Raw genomic sequence first — 20820 nt, forward strand, 5'->3', positions numbered from 1 at the left:
GATCTCTGAGCTGGTGTGAGCGGAGGCGGGACTAATTTGCATATTCATGTGTCCGTGTATACTAAATTAAGCAAGGATGTAGAGATACATTCAAGCTATTTTAAGGCATGAAGAAGAAAAGAAAAAAATCACAGGAAAAAAATTCAAAATATGTTATTTTGGTGATCATAGATGAGTTTTAAGGGACACAATTATTGACTACAGGGGGACTTTAAAAAAAAAGTTGTTAAAATTAGTTAAAAATAAGCTAAAAATTTTAACTCTTTATCTATGAGCTAATTAAACAATAATAATTTGTTAATTACAGTGACAATGAATGAAGAACTCAGTGTTTGCATACAGTCTATTAATGTATTAACTAGTTTATAAACTATTAATTAACTATAGTTTGCAAATGATTTGTAAATACTTAATTACTTATTATAAAGTGTTACAGATACTTGTAGAATCAAACATCCCCAAATGTTTAATATCTGCATCATAGGTGAATACTGGGTGGATCCAAACCAGGGCAGTGCAGAGGATGCCATTAAAGTTCATTGCAATATGGACACTGGAGAGACATGCATCTCCGCAATCCCCTCCAGCATCCCCCGGAAGTCCTGGTGGAGTTCCCCAGGAAAAAAACCTGTGTGGTTTGGAGCCAATATGAATGGAGGAACATATGTAAGCACGTTTAGCCACTCCTATGAAAATGATATTTTAATCATGTAATTTGTGTAATTACTCAATTAGCTCAATTCCTGCTATAGTATTTAGTATAAGATAACATTATGTGGCAAGAAAAAAATAGATGTATCTATTACATAAAACTGTACGTGCCTGTTATTTATTTCTTATGTCTTTGTGAAGTTCACTTACGGGAACAAAGACCAGCCAGCCAACACTGTCACAGTTCAGATGACTTTCATCCGTCTGCTCTCCAAAGAGGCATCACAAACTATCACTTACCACTGCAAGAACACTGTGGGCTACAAGGATGAATCATCTGGAAACCTCAAGAAAGCAGTCATCCTCAAAGCTGCAAATGATCTAGAGCTCAAAGCTGAGGGAAATAACCGCTTTAGATACACTGTCCTTGAGGACAGCTGCTCAGTAAGTACACTGCAGAACATCGTTTGTATAAAGGCATAAGCCCTTTTTCAAAACCTAGTACGCTGTCTTGCTCTCCACTGCCTACATTTTCTAAAGCCCCGTTCACGCCGCCTGCTAGTCTCTGTACTGTGAGTCGCTTGTGGGCATTCCTAGTGCTGTTGTTCTAATGTTATTGGAAGACTGCACGTCTGTCAATATCTATAGAAAATGCAATCACAAGTGACATATTGGCCTACAACTAAGATATAATTCTAATTTGACTAGGAATTAGACTTACAAGAATTAAATGTAGCGTTCTGCTGTTGAAGAGTGTTGTTATATTAACCACAGCAGTGCTCAGTGCATTACATCATTAACTAGATTAACGATCGATTTATCAACAAATTAAACTCACTCATACTGTCAAAAATTACTAAAACGTCATTCGAATTTGACAATTAATACATTTTCTTGTCCCTAATAATCAACATAATGCAGGAGAAACTGTAATATGAACTGCAGCAGTGCTAAACTTGCATCATATAATATAACAACACACAAACTATAAATGTATGAATCAAACTCACTTTTCCACGCATCATTTTATTATATCCATGAATGTGGTTATAGTCAAATCATATAAAACAGTAGCCTAGAACGCACCCTAGCGGCAGCAAATGTAATTTGCAGCCAGGGTCGTCTAGCAACTCTCCGTTGGCTTGGAAAAAACAAACTCTAGTCAGGCCAATCAGATCGTGTATAGAGTCGGTGGGCGGGCTTAACGTAATGACGGCAGAGTTGTGACGGTTCTGCGTGAATTCCCTGCTACTTGAAAATAAAGAAGATGGCTGCTGCTGGCGAACAGTCTTCACTCCTATTGGTTGTCGCTACCTAAATTAGCTTCTCATTTGCATAAAGTTGAAATTTCTGAACTTTTGTTGCTTGTCTCGCATCGCTTGACACCCTACATTATGTCGCCAACGTTCACTGTTGCTCGTGTCGCCAGCGCTTCATTGAAAATGAATGGGATTGTGTCGCTCTGTTGCTGCGTGTCGCTGGTGGTGTGAACGGGGCTTAAGGCAGCCCAACTCAAAATTTAACCTTGTAAGTGAGGACAGGATTTAAGACACTCTGCATAGACAGCAACCCAGCATCAAAACAATTAGCACTAGTTTATTTTAGCATGTTGCTAAGCTAATAAAACATTAATACACATAGATAGCCTAAGAATTCTTTGCAAGTAATACTGCCTTAGAATTTATCCAAAAATAGGTTATAGTTATGCTGCTTACCTTCTGGAATACCTTTCATACCGGGAACTATGTAGACAGTTTGCAAGGTTTTGGAACAGAGCCATAGAAAGTTGAGTTAGATTTAACACACATGCACATACAGTATCAGTACTACAGTCCATTAGATACCTCATAACATTACAAGTGCCCCCATACAAACCTAAATTAATGTTTTTCTCTTCACAGCAAGCAAATGGTAAGTGGGGCAAGACGGTGTTTGAATACAGGACCCAGAAAACAGCAAGACTACCTATTGTGGATATTGCACCTGTGGACATTGGAGGTTCAGACCAGGAGTTTGGTATTGATGTCGGACCTGTGTGCTTCTTGTAAATCAAGGAGTAGCGACGCATTGAAGAGAATCCTGAGACTCTTAAAGCGACTGCTGACGAGATCAGCCTTGTACATACAGAGCATTGGACTTTTCTGGCCCTTTAGCTAGATATTTATTGTGCCTTCCAAGCGTTTCAAGAAAACAACCGCTCCACAAGGTTTTTATAGAATGGTCCCCTGAAAAAAGAAATTCAATTCAACTGGATTTTTATACTACAAGACTATCCATCAACTGCTGTTTTAAATTAACATGGCCATTGCAAGCAATAGAGTAATGACGCTACACACTGTACCAACACTATTTGAAATTAAAATGATCTGGATTTGCCTGTTTTCATTAAAGTATGTTTTTTTTTGTATTATTATTTTTACAAACAAAAATGGTGCTATAGAGGAAGTTTACATTCAGTTGAGTATTTTTTGACTCCCATAACTGCAATCTTGAACATTCACCTTGTAATTACTTTCAAACCGAATTTACAATTAAAGATGAAAACATTTATTCATTACTGCAAGCTACCTCGTTTCTATAAACTGGCGAAAGTTGACAACAGACTTGCTGTACGTGAATTGATAAGGAGCTGTACGACTGGTTGTATTTCTCTAATCAAAAGATACAAAGCAGGGTAAGGAAATGCAAATAAAATTAAATGCATCCGAGACTGCTTTGTTAAAAGGTGCATTATTATTTCTCTTTCCCAAAATAAAAACCAAGTATCTAAGTATACCACAAGTGCAGTGCAGGAATTATATCTTTCCTCTAGTGACCTAAAAGTAGCTCTTGCATTATTTTTATGTTTTGAAAGCTTTTGTAAAAGTAAAAGGCACAATGTAGTAAAATGCTGGAGCAGTTAAATAAATTAGAGCAGTATTGACAATTTTTATGATGTCATATTTTCTAAAGCATGCAGGTATACCTATCATTCTTGCGCTTTTTCTTCTTTTATTATTATTTTATTCTATTTTAGAACTCTTTTAAGCCATTTGGAATGGCTTTGAAGCTAATCTCATGTATTTGCTTTGCAAATTAAACATATGCTCAGTAGCATTTACCATTTTATTGAATCAAAATTTTTCTTCCTCTTTTTTTCAAAATGCTTGTTTCTTTACTCACCTTTTAAGCATGAAAATATATTTTTTATGAATAAAAATGTAAGATACTGCTTTGCTTCATTATATCGAAGTTGCTAGAGTGATTTATTTGTGCAATTTTGTCGGAATGTTTTTATTTTGATTAGTATTTTTTATTATTTTTCGCTTTGAGCAAATAAGAAATGGCAGGGATAATACTAGTTTAATTATTTTTATTTTTTTAAGTGTTAAAATCATTTAAGGATAATTCTCAGATCAGAACGATAAATGTCTAGGATCACGTGGACTGCTTTGTTAAATTAAAAGTGTTTAGGGAGGAGCAAAAAACTTGGCTATTTAAAGGTGCAATAGGTGATCTCGAAAATGCTAACTTTAGCCTGCTAGCATTGAAAGCATTGAACGCCTCCTCCAAAACAATTGAACTCGCACAGACCAGAAGCGAGATGACCAGAGACAACGTTATTGGATTACATCATGTGTCATTCACCAGTGAGAAATCTTTACAGAACAGTGAGTTGTTGTTGTTTGCCTGCCATTCTCGCTCTGTCTGCACAGCGTACGTGAATGCGCTGATAATGTATAATGTCTGCGTGAACAGGCTGCGCAGTGGTATGCAATTCACACGTTGACTGATAGGGAAACATCAATGGAATGATTGAACGAACATTTTATGGTCCACAGACAATCTATATTTATAACATTTAGACTGATTAACATAGTGGTTGCTATCAGGATATGAGGAGAATTTCAACCAGCATAACAACAAATGTTTCTATAGCGAATCACCTATTGCACCTTTAATTAACAGGAAGTGTGCTTTTATGAATCCAGTTTGAATGTTATTATGCCTTGTATATGTTCTTCAGACAGACTTTCTACAGGTTTCTACAACAATTGCACTGTTTGAAATATCTTGGTGCAGGACGACAATGAAAGGAAAAACACTTTTGTTGAACATTCAAAGGATGGGAAAGAGCAGCGATTCGAGAAGAATGTGGTGCTTTTCAGAAAGACACACTGATGAACAGCACACAAAACAATACATAATTGAGCCAAATTACATTTTGAATTTGAAAAAGGGGGGCGGAAACCCACATTTTAAACTTTTTATGGTAATTTTAAGAGAGTATATTTAAAACAAATTCAAAAGTGTGTACTGAAAATGAATGGTGCTCAAGTGTATAATGATTATTTTACTGTAATATTACAATTTCTTTACATTGTATTTTCTGATTTCTATAAAATATCTTCCACTTGAAATAAATTACTTAAACACTATAGCACGTGAGTGACAATTTGATGAGCCACAAAAAAAAAAAAAAAAAAAAAAACACCTTTCATACATATTTTTAGATATTAAATGCAGGTAAAGGTTTAAGACAGACGTGTTACAAAACAACTTACACAGTGAATATGTACCATTTTCTTTTAATGACTACAACAGCATAGGCTAAAATAATGCTTATAAACTGAATGAACAATAACACATAAACAGAGCTCTTCCAAAGTGCTTCCTTGTGCAAGAGTATACTAAAATATGTAATATAAAATTAAACTGCAATACAAGTACGTTAATGTGGAAATAGCCCAGTCTTACAATTTATGGCACTGCTGTTCAGTTAAAACATACTGTATTTAAATGGATCCACTGCTAAACAAAAACAATATCATAATTTTACATGTGATCTGATAAAAAAGAAGTGTGGTTATGATGTACGTTAAAACATTAATTGTTAAAAATAAAGTTACAAAATAATGTAAAGGGAGCTCTCTATAATGATAAAGTTTTATGGATTTTATGAATTGTAATATGCCATAGAGATATAAAAACAGTGGTTTGTATGTGTAACAAAAGCGTCAAGAATTTGATGAATTATGAAACTTTGACACAGACTGTGCAATTGGACATACTTTCTACATCCTTCATTGCCTGTACAAGCAAGGGGTGTTAAAACTACATTACTAGTTTTTAGTTTTTTTTTAGTTCTTACAAAAATAGTGATCTACTGCTTCTGATTACTCAATATACTTTTTGTAAACCAAATTCAAAATGCAAATACATAAAAAAACGTAAGATAAGACATTGACATCTTGACTGTAAACCCGAGTTTGGCACCTTAATACAAATGGTTTAACATGAAAGCGACAAAACTTTCTTCTTGGCATCAGCAACGACCTTCTAGTGGATCAAGGGAAAAGATAGTGCCCTCTACTGTTAGTCCCATTGTGAACCCCTCCTGGAGAGGAAAAAACAACAGGAAAACCAAAGTCTTTTAGTATTACATCTAAACAACACAAAACCCTCTAAAACACCCACATTATACACAAACATTTATACAAGTGAAAATACTTTTTTAAGCAGGGCATGAGGAAGATGAAAATGACACAGGGCTTAATGTTTGGGTGTAAATAATTTACTTGTGTCATTTACAGGGATAGTTCAAATAATAATAACAATAAAAAAAAATCATCATTTACTCACTCTCATGTTGCTCCAAACCTGTGTGATTTTCTTCGTCCCAAGGAACACAAAAGGAGACGTTTAGCAGAATATTGACACTGCTTTTTTTTTTTTCATACAATGTAAGTGAATGGTGACTTGGGGCCATCAAGCTTCAAAAACGATAAAAAGCCACAGAATGCAATTTAACCCATTCCAAAGTCTCAAATTTAATTTGGCCAATTTGAATATGTGCATATTTATGTTTGGCAATGACATTACACATTACCATCACAAACAACTGCACAAAACTACTGTATGGCTTTAGAAGACTTGGTATATTGGACTCAAGTTTATGTAAACCAGTCACCATTTATTTTCAATGCATGGAAAAGAGAATTGTGGACATGAAGAAAATGAGGGTGAGAAATGGACAGATTTTTTTTAATGAACTATCCATTTAAAAAGGTTAAGCATGCCAAATTAGACCTCAGCTTTATGCCATCTGAAAAAAATTAAACTGTCTCAAAATACAAACCATCTTTGCCGCTGCAAGCAGAAAGAAAGCAAAGAGACGGAAAATTGGAAGTTGTTAGTTGAGCAAAACTAGCAAATGATAGAACTGCTTCATGTAACTGCTCTGTATGCAAGATTTCCTGCATGTTAGTCTATTTTAATCAGGTTCAAAGCATACTTAACAAAAAAGCAAACTTAGCACTTCTCTTGAAAGTTTTGCATCCACATATAGCACTCCAGGCTTCCCCGGGAGCTGCAGCAAATGGCTGCCCACTGCTCCGGGTGTGTGTGTGTGTGTGTGTGTGTGTGTGTGTGTACTACTCACTGCTCCAAATATGTGTGCTCTAAATTGGATGGGTTAAATGCAGAGAACAAATTCAGAGTATGGGTTACCATACTTGGCCATGTCATAAATAACTCAGTTCTCTTGCATGGTTTATTGTGCTTTAACTTTCAAGCTCATTTCAGTCTTTATTTTCTCCTTAACCCATGTTTTCTTTTTTGCTCTAACATGTTAATAACTTTAAGTGTGTGTGTGTTCACTACTCACTGCTCCTTATGTGTGTACACTAAACTTGGATGGGTTAAATGCAGAGGATAAATTCAGATTATGGGTTACCATACTTGGCCTTCACGTCACTTCACTCACTCCCAAGACAAATCCAAAATGAACATAAGAGAAAACTTTATGAAATCATCCTATTGGTCCCTTCAGAATGAAGAGTGTCTTCACAGCTGCAGCAATGCCTGCTTTCAGCTCCATTAGCTGCTCATTCACACCAGTCCATTTGCTAATAATTCACAGACATGCGGTCACCTGCATCTCATCCAGCTTAGATTGGATGTCGGGAGGAAAGTCAGCTGCCCCGCAGGTGAATGGGTCAAATGGCTCTGCACCAAATATGTCTCTCCCTAAAGAAGAAGAAGAAGGGGAGTCTTTTTTCCTTCATTTTACATGCCACTAAAGCTAACATCTATAATTTATGACAGTAAAAAGACTGCCTACGCAACCTGACCTTATGGTTGAATGAGCCAACATGTTTCAACATTTTGGTAAAGAACTTACTCATCTCTGTAGGCCTTGCTGGGGGTGGAGGGGCTGAGCCATTACTTGCTGGTAATGGAGCCAATGGGGGCATTGCAGAAAATGGAACCATGTCAAATATGTCAGTGGGGTTCTTCGGGGACATGCCATTTCCCTGCAAATATGAATAATGAGTAGGATGAGCATTCTGAAGAACACCTAATTTGAAAACCCTTTTCATCTGTTAAAGCATAAGAATAAAGTGCTACATATAGAGTGGTGCAGGTATGACGTCCGAATCCGGAAGGGTTTTTGATTTATGTGTAAAATAAAGCCTGTGGAAGCATAACTTGATACTTTGACATTTTGTTCACCGTACACCGTACAATGCGCACTCAATTATCTAGTTACTTACTAAAAAAGTCCGTTTTCAAAAATGAACTTTTCAAAATGAGCTTTTTCACCATGGGTGTTCACTTTCGGTTGTAGAACAAAACGTCAAAGTATCATCAAGTAATGTTTAGCACAGACTTTATTTTACACAAAAATTTAACCTATAGGAAACCCAATGGAAAACCTCAAAGGAACCAGGTTTTGACATCATACCTGTACTATTCTATTAAAGAGTATTTATAACGTTAAAGTCAACATGAAATCAGAATTCAGTAAATCAATTAAAAAAAATTCTTCGCTGAAGCAACAAATTTATATATTTTTCATGATCCAATCAATTCCCAAATTATAAATTCAAGCCCAACCTTTTTTGCTTTGATAAATAGAGTGACTTACTTGTAAATATGTCACCTTACAGAAGTAAAATGGGTCTTAGACAAAATTCATGACCACTTAAGGCTAGTTCAGACTGATCCAACAAAACCCAACAACCATTGGAATCTAGTGTTAGTGTTTGTTGAGGCTGTGTAACTAGCCTTTAAAATCTGAGGATAAAACTTGTAAGCTGCGAAAGGAAAAAAAAAAGAAGAAACAACACTGAAAGCAACAACCAAGACCACAAATAAAGAAAGAGTAAACGTAAAAGTGCTTAACAGGAGGGCGAGGAACACTGGCTCCACTGGGAGGTTTTGACAGAGCTGGTTTAGCAGGTGGAGGAGTCAGAAGACCAGCAGAAAGGTTAGAGTCAGGTGAGCTCATTGGCGTTAGTGTAACAGAAGAGATTTCGAGACAAGAGAATGATGTCACGTTGTGACACCAGAAGAGAGATGAGGGTCTCTGAAGCATATAAGCCTCATTAGAAGAGTTAATGTGGAGAAGCTGTGGAAAGATCAGAACTAGTCAGCGCTGGTGTTCTAGTTTTCTTGCTGTGTTTTTTCTTTAAAAAAGGAAAAGCTCATGAGTTTAGAAAATATCTTTAGGCATAGCTGATGTCTATATGCAGCTAATTAACAGAATGGTGAAGGCAATTAGGTGCACTCTACTGACAAAGTCCATGCAGCGCTTACAGGAGGAACTTGAGCAATCATCAGCTGTTCCTCTAAGACTTGCAACTGCTTCTTCAACTCAGAATTTTCAGCTTCGAGATCTTGAATCTATAAAGACAGATATCAATTTGTAATACACAAATAGTCCTATTTGAGTCATTGAGTAACAACAGTTATACTTATATATATATATATCATGCTCACTCTTTTCTGTAGGCCACCTATCTGTTTCCTTGTCTCTACGTCTTTTCCCCCGGACTCCAGAAACTTCTTGTACGCCAAGTCAAATGCTTGGCCGATGGTCAGTGTTATCTCTTCTGCCTGGAATCAACAGATAAATTGCAGATGATTTGCATCATCAGCAGTGTTTTGTTTATTTGTCTTTTGAGACGCACTAAAGTATCTATTTAAATTAAAAGTTTATATAGTATATTTATAATATAGCTATAAATATGAAAGTGTGACAGAATAATTCAATTAAAAAGAACTAGGACTATTATGACATTATCTGTTGTCTTACACATTTTTCACTGTCAAACACATAGCAGAGATGTTTGTTGGACTCTGAATCTTTACAAATGAATGTGAATATCCTTTTGTCTGTCTTATCATCTGCACAGAAGGATATCCTGTGCAACTGACAGTTGTACTGTACTTCCTGTGAAAAAGAAAACAGAATTAGAGACAGTATAGACAAAATATAGGGCCTTTAGATAGATGTGGGCATACAGTGAAACCAAAAGTATTAGGACACACTTATAAAATATTTTAAAGGGGTGGTTGATTATGGTTTCACTTTTCTAACTTTAGTTAGTGTGTAATGCTGCTGTTTGAGCATAAACAACATCTGCAAAGTTACAATGCTCAAAGATCAAAGCAAAGGAAGATATTTGCTTTTAAAGAAATTGCTTTTTAAGGACTACAACAAACGGCTGGTAGGGACTACACAACATTCCTCCTGGGTTAGTGACATCACTAACCCTAATATTTACATAAACCCCACCCCCTGAACACGATTTACAGATTATCAAGACAGAATATGCTAATCAATGACCAGAAGATAACTACACATCAGCTACATAAATTCATCAACTAACCATTCAGAAATGTCCTGTTGCATTCTACATGTTGTCACTTCTTGAGTCTATCCATCATTGTCTGACTCCAGTTTGAACATAAAAGGCTAAAAGTTTTTGAAATATTCAGTGTGTGTGTGTGAGATAAAAGGACACAAGCTGTTGTAGCTCCGCCGTCTGTGCTGGGAGCAGCAGCTCATTTGCATTTAAAGGAACAGACACAAAACGGTGCGTTTTTGCTCACCCTCAAAAAGCGACAACTTTAACATGCTATATAAAAATATCTGTGGGGTATTTTGAGCTAAAACTTCACATACACACTCTGGGGACATCAAAGACTTATTTTACATCTTGTGAAAAGGGCATTATACCACCCCTTTAATGACCTATGTTGATTCTTTGGCAAATGTATAAAGTGAGTTCACCTCAGGTTCACATGGGTGTCCTAGCAGAGTACCCACAGGTGTAGTATATAATATTAACTATGAACATGATCCACTAACATTTAACAACCAGAAAGTGTCCAAATGCTTTTTATAGGGCCATTATAGTCTCTCAATTGGCTTTACTTAAACAACATGGCTCATGTTCGACACAATTTTGTTTCATAAATCCGTTTGTTAGGCTATGCACATACCTTTGATTTAGGATCTAATATTTTCACTCCATAGATGGATATCTGTAATTCGACTTTTGGGATCTTCTGTCCCTCTGACTTCTTAATATGCCTCTGAAACTTTGAATAGAGAAAGATAAAAAAGACCACAATCACATTAAGAGAGATCAAATATGTATAATAGTTATAATAGTAATAATAATAATAATAATAATAATAATAATAATAATAATAATAATAATAATTATAATTATAATTGTGACATTTCTTATTTTATCAATACCCCTTACAAACGATAATGTAAGATTAAAGGGATAGTTCCCCTAAAAATGAAAACTCTGTCATCAATTACTCACCCTCATTTCGTTCCAAACCCGCAAGACTTTCGTTCATCTTCGGAACACAAAATCTTTTTTATGAAATCTGAGAGATTTCTGTCCCTCCACTGACAGCTACTCAACTACCACTTTGACGCTTCAAAAAGTTCATAAAGAGATCGTAAACCGAATCCATATGAATTGAGCGGTTTAGTCCAAATTTTTTAGAGACTCGATCACTTTATAAGATGAACAGATTTAATTTAGGCTTTTTAGGGTTTAATTTCGATTAATCGTGCAACCCTAATTCATATGGAGTAGTTTTGCGATCTCTTTCTGAACTTTTTAAAGCGTCAAAGAGGTAGTTGCGTAGCTGTCAATGGAGAATATCTCATAGATTTCATCAAAAAGATCTTCAATTGTGTTCCGAAAGTCTTACAGGTTTGGAATGACATGAGGGTGAGTAATTAATGACGTTTTTGGGCGAACTAACCCTTTAAGAGGAGTGTTTATAAAATAGAGTTCTCTATGCATCATTAAACAGCTGTGATCCACCACGTAAGGTCTGTAACAGCTGGAGGGTGCTGATGTTACATCCTCTCAAGAGTAATACCACTTCCTGTTTCCAGTTGAAAACAATGGTGCCTAATGTGAGCAGCCAATGTGAAGCTAAAGTAACTTACCTTGAGCTTTCTGACAGCATCTTTCACGATTTCTGTACCTTTGGGTTGATCAACTTCTGTATTTCCCAGAAACTATGGGAGAACACAGATTTAAAAAAATCCATAAATCAATCAATAAAGTGTGTCAATGAAACAAAAAGCTGTACATGAAGGAGATTATTTAAGACTTTTTTTAAATATAATTATTGAACACAAAGCAAACCACACCAGTACTTTCGTTTGTTGTGCTGACATTCTCAGTTATTTGGGGTTCAATTATAATGTTAATTTCATCATCATTCATAACCCAACATGAACAACACTTCATTCAGCTTCCAACAGATGGAGCTATTAACCTTTTACCCAGTCCTTGTGGTCAAGTTGCTGTGCTAGCTGATTTAACAAACATCCCCTAATGGCTTACACCTTGCCATTACTTCTTTAGTCTAATGGCTACTCTATTGAAATTTATAATTGAACAGTATTTTGACAGTAACCACAAAGATTTCCAGACTATACTTATGTGATTTTCTTGTCTGACCTATTTTCACGCATAACATTAACTCAACATTTCACTCACAAAAACATTACTTTTCTCTGATGAGGCTAAACAGAATCTTTAAATGGTCCCTCCACCTTTCCAAACGCTAATTTCTGTGATTCAGTCATTACTGCTGGTCAGCCTCTTTCTAAGAATGCATTGAAAGTAATGGATTTATGATTAGTCCTACTCATTACACAGACAAGTGAAATACTATATTCTTCTGGTGGACAAGAACTGCACTATCTTCCAAACTGGAGTTAAGCAAATCAGACCCCATAAACGCATCTGCAGCACGTAGTTATGATTGATGTCGTCCACACTCAAGGGCAAGTGAGCACGGTGGAACAGAAAGTGAGGCAGGAGTGATAGATACACTACATTACACTGGGTGGAGAGTCTCTTGTTCCTGACGACTGTTCCCTGCTGGTCCGAATGTGTTGTTTTTTTGCCAAAGACATCCAGCCTTTGCTCATCTATCACCTCCTAACACTGGCAGAATACCATTTTTTCCTTCTTTAATTCACTTTCTTTGTCTATTCTCTTCTCCTCTCCAAAGGCAGACAACACAGCTGAAACTTCAGCAGCTCTGAGAATCAAAATCCTTTTGTTTTCGAGAGGAATTCAGTAAGACATCTTAGAGTCACTGCTCGGAGCAGACAGCTTCTGAACAGAAGATGAGTCTTTGGTGAAACGGAGCGTAAAACAGCACTGACAGTGTATACGAGATGTTCTTTCCCACAAGAAGTTTGATGAATAACAAAAGAGACACAAACAAATTCATTGTTTTGTGAAAGGACTAAAAAAAAAAAAAAAAGTGAAAATTGATATAGCGTTTGCATTGATCCTTCCATTTAGGCTGTCTCTGTTTAGACCTCTGGATATTTGTTGTATTTTTTTCTTTTTTTAAGTACAATTCCTGTATTTATGACGACAAGCATTAAAGTCAACATGAAATCAAAACTGACCCCATTTTCTTTCTTCATACATACAGTATTTCTGGTTTTATTCTGCAAGCTTCACTGTTATTTCAAATAAAGCCAAGTTATTTATTGTCACAGTTCACAGTACAAGAGTTTTTGTACTAAGGCTGTTACATTTTTATACATAAACTAAATATATTTAATGTATAAAAAAAATATACAATAAAATATAACTTTGGTTATATAAAAAAAAAAAAAAAAAAAAAATTGCTATACATACTACCGTTCAAAACTTTGGTGTTATTAAGTCTTTTTTTTTTTTTATGAATAGTTTTATTCAGACAGAAAGCCTTAAAATGATCAGTTGATAAGATATTTTGTATAACGTTACAAAAGATTTCTCTCTCAAATAAATGCTGTTCTTTTCAACTTTCTATTAATCAAAGAATCCTAAAAAAAAAAAAAAAAAAAAATTGTAAAAGGGATTAAAGCATCTTTGGTGTTTCCATGAAAATCGAGGCTAACGCGGATATGACGTCATTGACAGGCGATGTAATGACACTGGCCGTTACATTGGTTAAAACTGCTGATTTCTCTGGATTTAAACATTGTTGGAAATATTTGGGATAATGTAAGTACACAAGTTTACAAAATATATAACATTGCTCTTGTGTTTTTGGGATATTTCAGTACAAAAATCTTACATATTGTGTCTTTAAAACCAAATTTTTAATTGTAATAATATTTCACAATAATAAATAATTCTTAAGATAAATCTTTGAAAGATAATTCTTTCAAAAATATTATTTACTGACCCCAAACTTTATAAAAAAAAAAAAAAAAAAAGTATAGATTACCAAAACAGCCACATTCATCTACAATACATTTTAAGAGAAAAATATTTAGGTGGAAAAAGAGGTTCATAACACATACCTTGACATTGTATGCTATAAAATGCTTGGCCAGAGCTTCTGGAGTGTGCATCCATGATTTATCTAGAAAGAGACAGAACACTATGAGGTATTATGAAGTACGCAATATCTTAATGATATTCTCAATGTTTCAGGCAAACAGTCAATAATTTTTTTTTTTTTTTAAATCCATTAAATCAGCTGCTGTTTAGACCTTTATGTGTATAAACAATAAACCAGTTATTATAAATGATTATTTATTAATCAACTGCTGTTCAGAACTCTTAGCAGTGAAATCGGTGTAAATATCTTTTAACAACAGAATTAATAATTTTTGAAGAAGAAGAAGAAGAAGAAGAAGAAGAAGAAGAAGAAGAAGAAGAAGAAGAAGAAGAAGAAGAAGAAGAAGAAGAAGAAGAAGAAGAAGAAGAAGAAGAAGAAGAAGAAGAAGAAGAAGAAGAAGAAGAAGAAGAAGAAACTATACATGTTTTTCTCCTTGAGTACTTGCATAACTGTTAAATAAAGCAATTTCAAAGATTGTCAAAGAAGAACAGCCAAAAGCCTGTGCACAAGAAGGATTTCAGCTAATGCTGCAGTGTACTGTAGCTCAACCTGGCTTGTCAGAAGGGGAATTACTGAAATTGGCCTTAAAGGAGTGCAGACAGTGGGTCAGATGTGACGGACAGGAGACACTGCCGTGCCTGTGCTTGTGTGACAGCTTAGAGGAAACTGCAAGGCCTAACTGTGACAAACAAGCCGCAGGAGTCACAACATTCAGAGCGCCTGCCAAATTTACTCGCCATCAACACCAGGAGCTCATGAACAGAGTTAGCCACACCATTGTGTGTCCGAAATCACTCCCTATAGTACATGTGGGGTGTCAGCCGTTTGGCCAACATTTGTAACTCACACTCTTTTTCCCCAATTCTTTCTTTAAACTATGCTTTAATTGCTTCTGAGAGAGTATTATGCAATGGTATTCTGGACATCGGCCATACAGCCATTTAGAGGGAAACAACGACCAATTAATCTCCCATTTACCTAAGTATAACTCAGGCAGATCGAAATAAAAGACCCCTGAGGACTCAAAACCTCTTCTGGCATTTCAAGAAAGCAGTGATCGATTTTAATCAGCAGTTAATTGTAAATATACAGAAAAAGAAATGGCCTACAGACTGAAAAATGAGTAACTCCTAGATAAGCGGTCATTTCAACACTTAGCCACACTTTTTGAGGCATTCAGAGCAATAAGGGGTTTAAATTGGTGAGTTATAGATATAACGTGTCATGCAGTACATGTACTTCAAAGTTAATTATCAAGGTTCAAATGTTGTGTATTTTGATCTCATTCTTCAATGAATCCATTGCTTATTGAAAACCTGCCAGTTTTTCTCCTTCCATGGATTGTCAGGGTATAGTTTGCATGCTGAGATTCCTCATAGAGTGTGATTCATTGGTCAAATGAAGAAAGCACACCTCAAAATGTCGCAGTGTTCTTCTTGCGTACATCCGTGCGTAAAAACGGTAAGTGATCACAGTGGTGCAGAAACTGATGGCAAAGAGTCTGAAGAAATGCATTGCTTATTCTGATATTTTTTGAAGGGAAACCAATATGAATGGAGAATGGGTAGCAAAGAGAAAAATCTGCCAAAAGGTCATTAGAGAAAGCACTGAAATATGTCAAAAGTGATTGTGTCTGTGGTGCCATCAAAACATTTCTGTGCATATCTGAGCATCACGACTCTCTCTTTGCCCTACTAATAGCAGGCTAAGCGTGTGTTGTGCATTTAATGAATTGTACTGAATTGGAAGCGCGGCCAAATATCGATAATTTTCCCACACTATAATATCCAATGATCAATGAGTGAACATCAAGTCTGCCAAATCAGACGTCTTGGCATATTCTTAACAGGATTCCTCCGCAAGGGCTTCAGAGGAGCGTAAGAGCCTTGGTAGTCTCTGCATCTAATTTTACAGCTCACTGCTTTGATTCATGGAGCTCTGAATTGCAATAAGGCGACGTTATAGCAAAAATAAGATAAGAATGACCTATTACAATAGTAATGCTTCTTTAAGCCACTTTAACAAACAGTAAAGAAATGCACTGGGAAGTGGGCACTAAGCCCTTGTTGTATTTCAATTGAAATAGATTTAAGAGTTGAAAACGCATTTTAATACACGTTCTGGAGCGCAAGCACCTGAGCAATTTTTCATTAAAGAAAGATTATGTTTTATCCATATTCGCAGGGTATTTCTGTCATCTCCAGCTACATGCTATGAAGGCCTGGAGGTATTAGTAATGCGATGATGACATGCTCAGATTTTTTTTTTCTGCAAGCCTTTTGCAGCGAAATAAATTAAATGAAAGAAGATACAGAGACAGAAAAAGATGGCACAACTGTTACATGTAATAGAAGTAATTAGGTAGTATTGTGTATAATTTAGCTAAGGTTATTTACAGGATAACACTGAAGTGTTTTGGGAATACTAGATTGTCACTAATTAACCAGCCGAACTCCCCAAACATAATGATTTCTGAGCTTAAAAGCATGAAAAAAAAAAAAATGAAAAAAAAAAGACAAACAATTCACATCAGAGATTCTGCTAAATCTTTTGTGCTGTTTAGGCTATTCAAACTGATCATGTGTGGGTTCAAACTTGATTTTATTATGCTCTAAATAACAGACACTGTAGCTATTTAACGTTCTGTGTCTAGTAATTGGATGCATAAGTCTGGAAAGAATCTGGGTCCAATTATTTCTTTGTCATCACACAAACAGTGCTTCTGCCTTCGAGCTTTGTGAATTACCAACCATCTAATTCAGAAACTAACAGTCTATACCTGTTGAGTATGCGAACAGTAATTGAACCTGTAACTTTACATTTCATTATTCTATATTTTTTCAGCAGATAACCCTAAAGAATCAAAACATTATTTGGTAACACGATTATTTGCAAAAGTTAATTCCTAGTTTATATATTGCAGTCTCTACCTTGTTAAAATATTAATAGGCTATATACAAATAGTGAGATCTTCATTCATTGTCTGTAATTGTATTATTGTTTAAAAAAATAGTATTAGTAGTGTAATGTATTTTATGCTTTGTTAACAACAATAATTAATCAACCCATTATAAATAACCAACCTAATTTGCTGAGTACAATTAACCCAATATGTGTTATGTCCTATATTTACCAAGCCCTTTTCTATCTATCTATCTATCTATCTATCTATCTATCTATCTATCTATCTATCTATCTATCTATCTATCTATCTATCTATCTATCTATCTATCTATCTATCTATCTATCTATCTATCTATCTATCTATCTATCTATCTATCTATCTATCTATCCATCCATCCATCCATCCATCCATCCATCCATCCATCCATCCATCCATCCATCCATCCATCCATCCATCCATCCATCCATCCATCCATCCATCCATCCATCCATCCATCCATCCATCCATCCATCCATCCATCCATCCATCCATCCATCCATCATAAAGCTCATCAACTTTTACCTATACTATTTTATTAGGCTGAGTTTTATGAGACAAATGATCATACATTAACTCTGAAAAAGATTAATAATAATTCATGACCAAAAAGAAACAATAAAGACAGACATATTTACATTACCTAACAGAACAATGACGAATCACCCACCTCATTTTAAAGCAGGGTGGCATTAGTCAGACTCCATTAGACAGAAACCTCTTCTGTATCATCACATCAGAACTCACACTAGATACTGCTGGTAATGAATGCACGGCCATAAAATGATTATCGTCTCTCTCTGGTAAATGTCGCTATTGTTCGCTACTGAGAATTTAATGCTGTCTTTCAGACAGATGGGCTATTGGTGTTCTCCACGGTCCAACGGCACTGTCTTGCGCACCAGAAAGAAGGCGATTGTGACAGCAGGAACATCCGTGCAAGGCAGTGGAGGGAAATGTGTTGTGGCCGCAAGAGCTTTTTTCAGTGCCAAAATAATTACTTTGTTATGCCTAACCTCTTTATGAAATCAGATTACAACTTTTTCTGGATAAATTAGCTAATTGTAACTGAATGTAGTACACTAGAGAAGCACCAATACGCATGATGCAATACAATGACGACCAGTAGTTTGATTCATAATGATTTCACAAATTCAATGACATTGGTGATCAGCTACACTGAATATTATTAACAGTTTGTGAAAACATTAAAAAAGCCACCCTCAAATAATTAATCTCTATGTAATATACTTGAAAATTACTGCACTAATTAAAAAAAATACCACTATTGGTAATGGAAGGGCATTGGAAAAATGGTATTGTGCATCCCTATAATATAATCTTTCATTCATATAAAAACCAAATGTGTTACAGTCATCTGTAAATGTATCTCTAAACATCATCATATCTTCCATCATCCCAAGGGATTTAGCATTGGACAGCGCTTGCGATTATAGTCCATATCTTCAAAGCGAGCCAGACAGAGCAACAGGAGCTCCTAACACAGAAATATTACTAGTGCAATCCCTGCCATCTGGGATCGAAGACTGGCCAGTTGGGTTTATCACATCAAAGATCCATTAATTCATTTTGGAAAGAAGGGTGGGACAGGTGGTTGTAAATACATAGAGAAAAAAAAAACAGGCCTCTGGAGTCAGACAGGTTGTCTGCTCCAAGCCACAGAGAAATGACAGAAATGGAGGAGAGACTAGGGGAGGAACAAAGAGGGGTTGAGGAAAAAAGAATAAGAGAGAGGAACAGGCAGACTATGAAAAAGGAGAGTCTGAATAGTAGATTTTTTTATAAGGGTTTCTGTTAGGCCTGTCAATTTTAACACATTAATATAATGTGAATAATTATTTTTAAAAAAAGCCCAAGTAATACGTTTCTCTGGTCTATAGTCAAATCTGTACTTTCAGCAATTTCCAACCATCAGAGCAATTCAAGCTTGTTCACATGTTCAATGAATTCAAATACACACAACAAAATATTGGAAACAATTTAATATTGCTATTGATATATGTAAATAATACTGTGATTAATTAAGTGTAATTAATTTGGTTACATTTTTTAGTCATTATAATTTTTGTATCGTTTGACAGCCATAAAGATTCTGTTCGATGGACAGACAGAGAAAAGAGAGGAAAGCAAGACAAAAAAACAGGTACAACGCATACCTTTTTTTCTGTTAAATGCCCGGTTCATGCTTGAAAACGCTCCGTCTTGGCTGCGATTTCCTGGAATGTGCCACTTCTACCTGCTGGGATGAGAGCATATATGGAAATTTACTCCATGGAGTCAGAGAAGTAGGACTAAATGCTTCAAAAAAACTAAATTCTTTGAATTTGCCTTAAGGTTGAATCTCTTAGGGTGTGTTATTGCAGAAAATGTTACTGGGTTAAAAGCTATTGGGTTCACAAGAAAAAAAAAACCTTTAAAAAACAAATATCTCTACTACAAAGAAGTACTACAGCAGGTAGGGGGAATAACAGTCAAAACGTTAAATATTATGGGTAACTATGCCCTTCATGGTTCAAATATTTGAACGTGTATTTGTGGAGGATGGTAGATGCAGAGTGTTTTCAAAAGTCGGACAGTGAAATTAAAGGTGCAGTAAGAGATTTTTTTGAAAACACTTTAAATTGCTTAAGAGCCCAATGAATATAAAATTGGATTTGTGTGTATGAATTTGAGGCCATCTTTATCCTAATGTATTCTCTAAGAAACGCTGTTAAAAGGTGATCAGACAGAGCACCAAAACACACTTGTAGCCAATCAGCAGTAAGGGGTGTATACACCCATTAGGGGGGAGGTGCCCGTGTTGTAAAATGTGTTAATGAAATTGGTGGCAGAGCTATCAAGATAGGGGTGTGGATCCTTTTGGGTAGGGGCGTGTTTGTTTTGGCGAATTCAAATATGAACAGAGTTTCTCAGAAATCGCTTACTGCACCTTTAAATGTTAACAAACTACACTTTAGCACATATGAATTTACATTAGAATTTTTATCCAATTAAATATTCTCAAGAATGAGAATTTCTCTTTGCCCAATGCCACCATGTGAAACTGAAGCCTATTAGCTATTGAGAAAAAGAGGAGAGCTCTATGCTAGGGCTGCATGATAAATTGAAATAAAATCGGAATCGCAATAAGACTTTGTGAGATTGTCAAAACAAGCAGGCTGTCATTAAATAAATATATGTGCTACCTTTTTATTTTGAAGAAATTAAGATGAAAATTTTTGTATTGCACTTTTTCAGTAGAATAAAGTTGTATTACTCCCCTTTTTATTTTATAGTAGAGTTATTACAATACTTTTATTGTTTAATGCTTTCATAATAATAATCACAAAATCATGATAATTACTTTTATTTTATAGTCAGTCAAAATCAGGGGGAATGAAAACTCAAGTGGAATGATATTTTAAAAAAAACTATCAACACTACAGTAGATTTACTTAAAAACAACTTTCACTCAGAAATTGCAAGTAAATTTGATTTATTTATATTTACATTTAATCATTTAGCAGATGCTTTTATCCAAAGCGAATTACAAATGAGAA

The 20820-nt window shown here is 35.4% G+C and overlaps 2 protein-coding genes across 10 annotated transcripts in view; one reads left to right on the forward strand and one right to left on the reverse strand.

Moving 5' to 3' along the window:
- col5a2a (collagen, type V, alpha 2a) overlaps positions 1 to 3208 on the forward strand; it is a 32072-nt gene extending 28864 nt beyond the window's left edge. The window contains exons 52-54 of the mRNA XM_084422252.1: positions 485 to 666; positions 853 to 1095; positions 2553 to 3208. Coding sequence (XP_084278378.1) covers positions 485 to 666; positions 853 to 1095; positions 2553 to 2699 — 572 coding nt within the window. The 3' untranslated portion in view covers positions 2700 to 3208. The remainder of the gene's footprint in view (positions 1 to 484; positions 667 to 852; positions 1096 to 2552) is intronic.
- A 1764-nt stretch (positions 3209 to 4972) lies between these two features.
- Positions 4973 to 20820, reverse strand: part of gulp1a (GULP PTB domain containing engulfment adaptor 1a) — a 50638-nt gene continuing 34790 nt past the window's right edge. For 4 of the 9 annotated variants that reach the window (XM_084422253.1, XM_084422255.1, XM_084422256.1 and 1 more), the window contains exons 2-12: positions 19438 to 19520; positions 14279 to 14340; positions 11903 to 11974; positions 10924 to 11022; positions 9731 to 9868; positions 9415 to 9531; positions 9232 to 9318; positions 8819 to 9043; positions 7814 to 7946; positions 7565 to 7659; positions 5204 to 6028 (exon numbers count right to left, since the gene is read on the reverse strand). In XM_084422253.1, coding sequence (XP_084278379.1) covers positions 5957 to 6028; positions 7565 to 7659; positions 7814 to 7946; positions 8819 to 9043; positions 9232 to 9318; positions 9415 to 9531; positions 9731 to 9868; positions 10924 to 11022; positions 11903 to 11974; positions 14279 to 14340; positions 19438 to 19465 — 1128 coding nt within the window. In that variant the 5' untranslated portion in view covers positions 19466 to 19520 and the 3' untranslated portion in view covers positions 5204 to 5956. Of the gene's footprint in view, positions 6029 to 7564; positions 7660 to 7813; positions 7947 to 8818; positions 9044 to 9231; positions 9319 to 9414; positions 9532 to 9730; positions 9869 to 10923; positions 11023 to 11902; positions 11975 to 14278; positions 14341 to 17930; positions 18086 to 19437; positions 19521 to 20820 lie in introns of those variants that run through there. The other 5 variants (XM_084422260.1, XM_084422259.1, XM_084422257.1 and 2 more) reach the window with 4 other exon arrangements.

The sequence above is a fragment of the Rutilus rutilus genome, assembly GCF_951802725.1.
Source record: "Rutilus rutilus genome assembly, chromosome: 10".
Taxonomy (NCBI): domain Eukaryota; kingdom Metazoa; phylum Chordata; class Actinopteri; order Cypriniformes; family Leuciscidae; genus Rutilus; species Rutilus rutilus.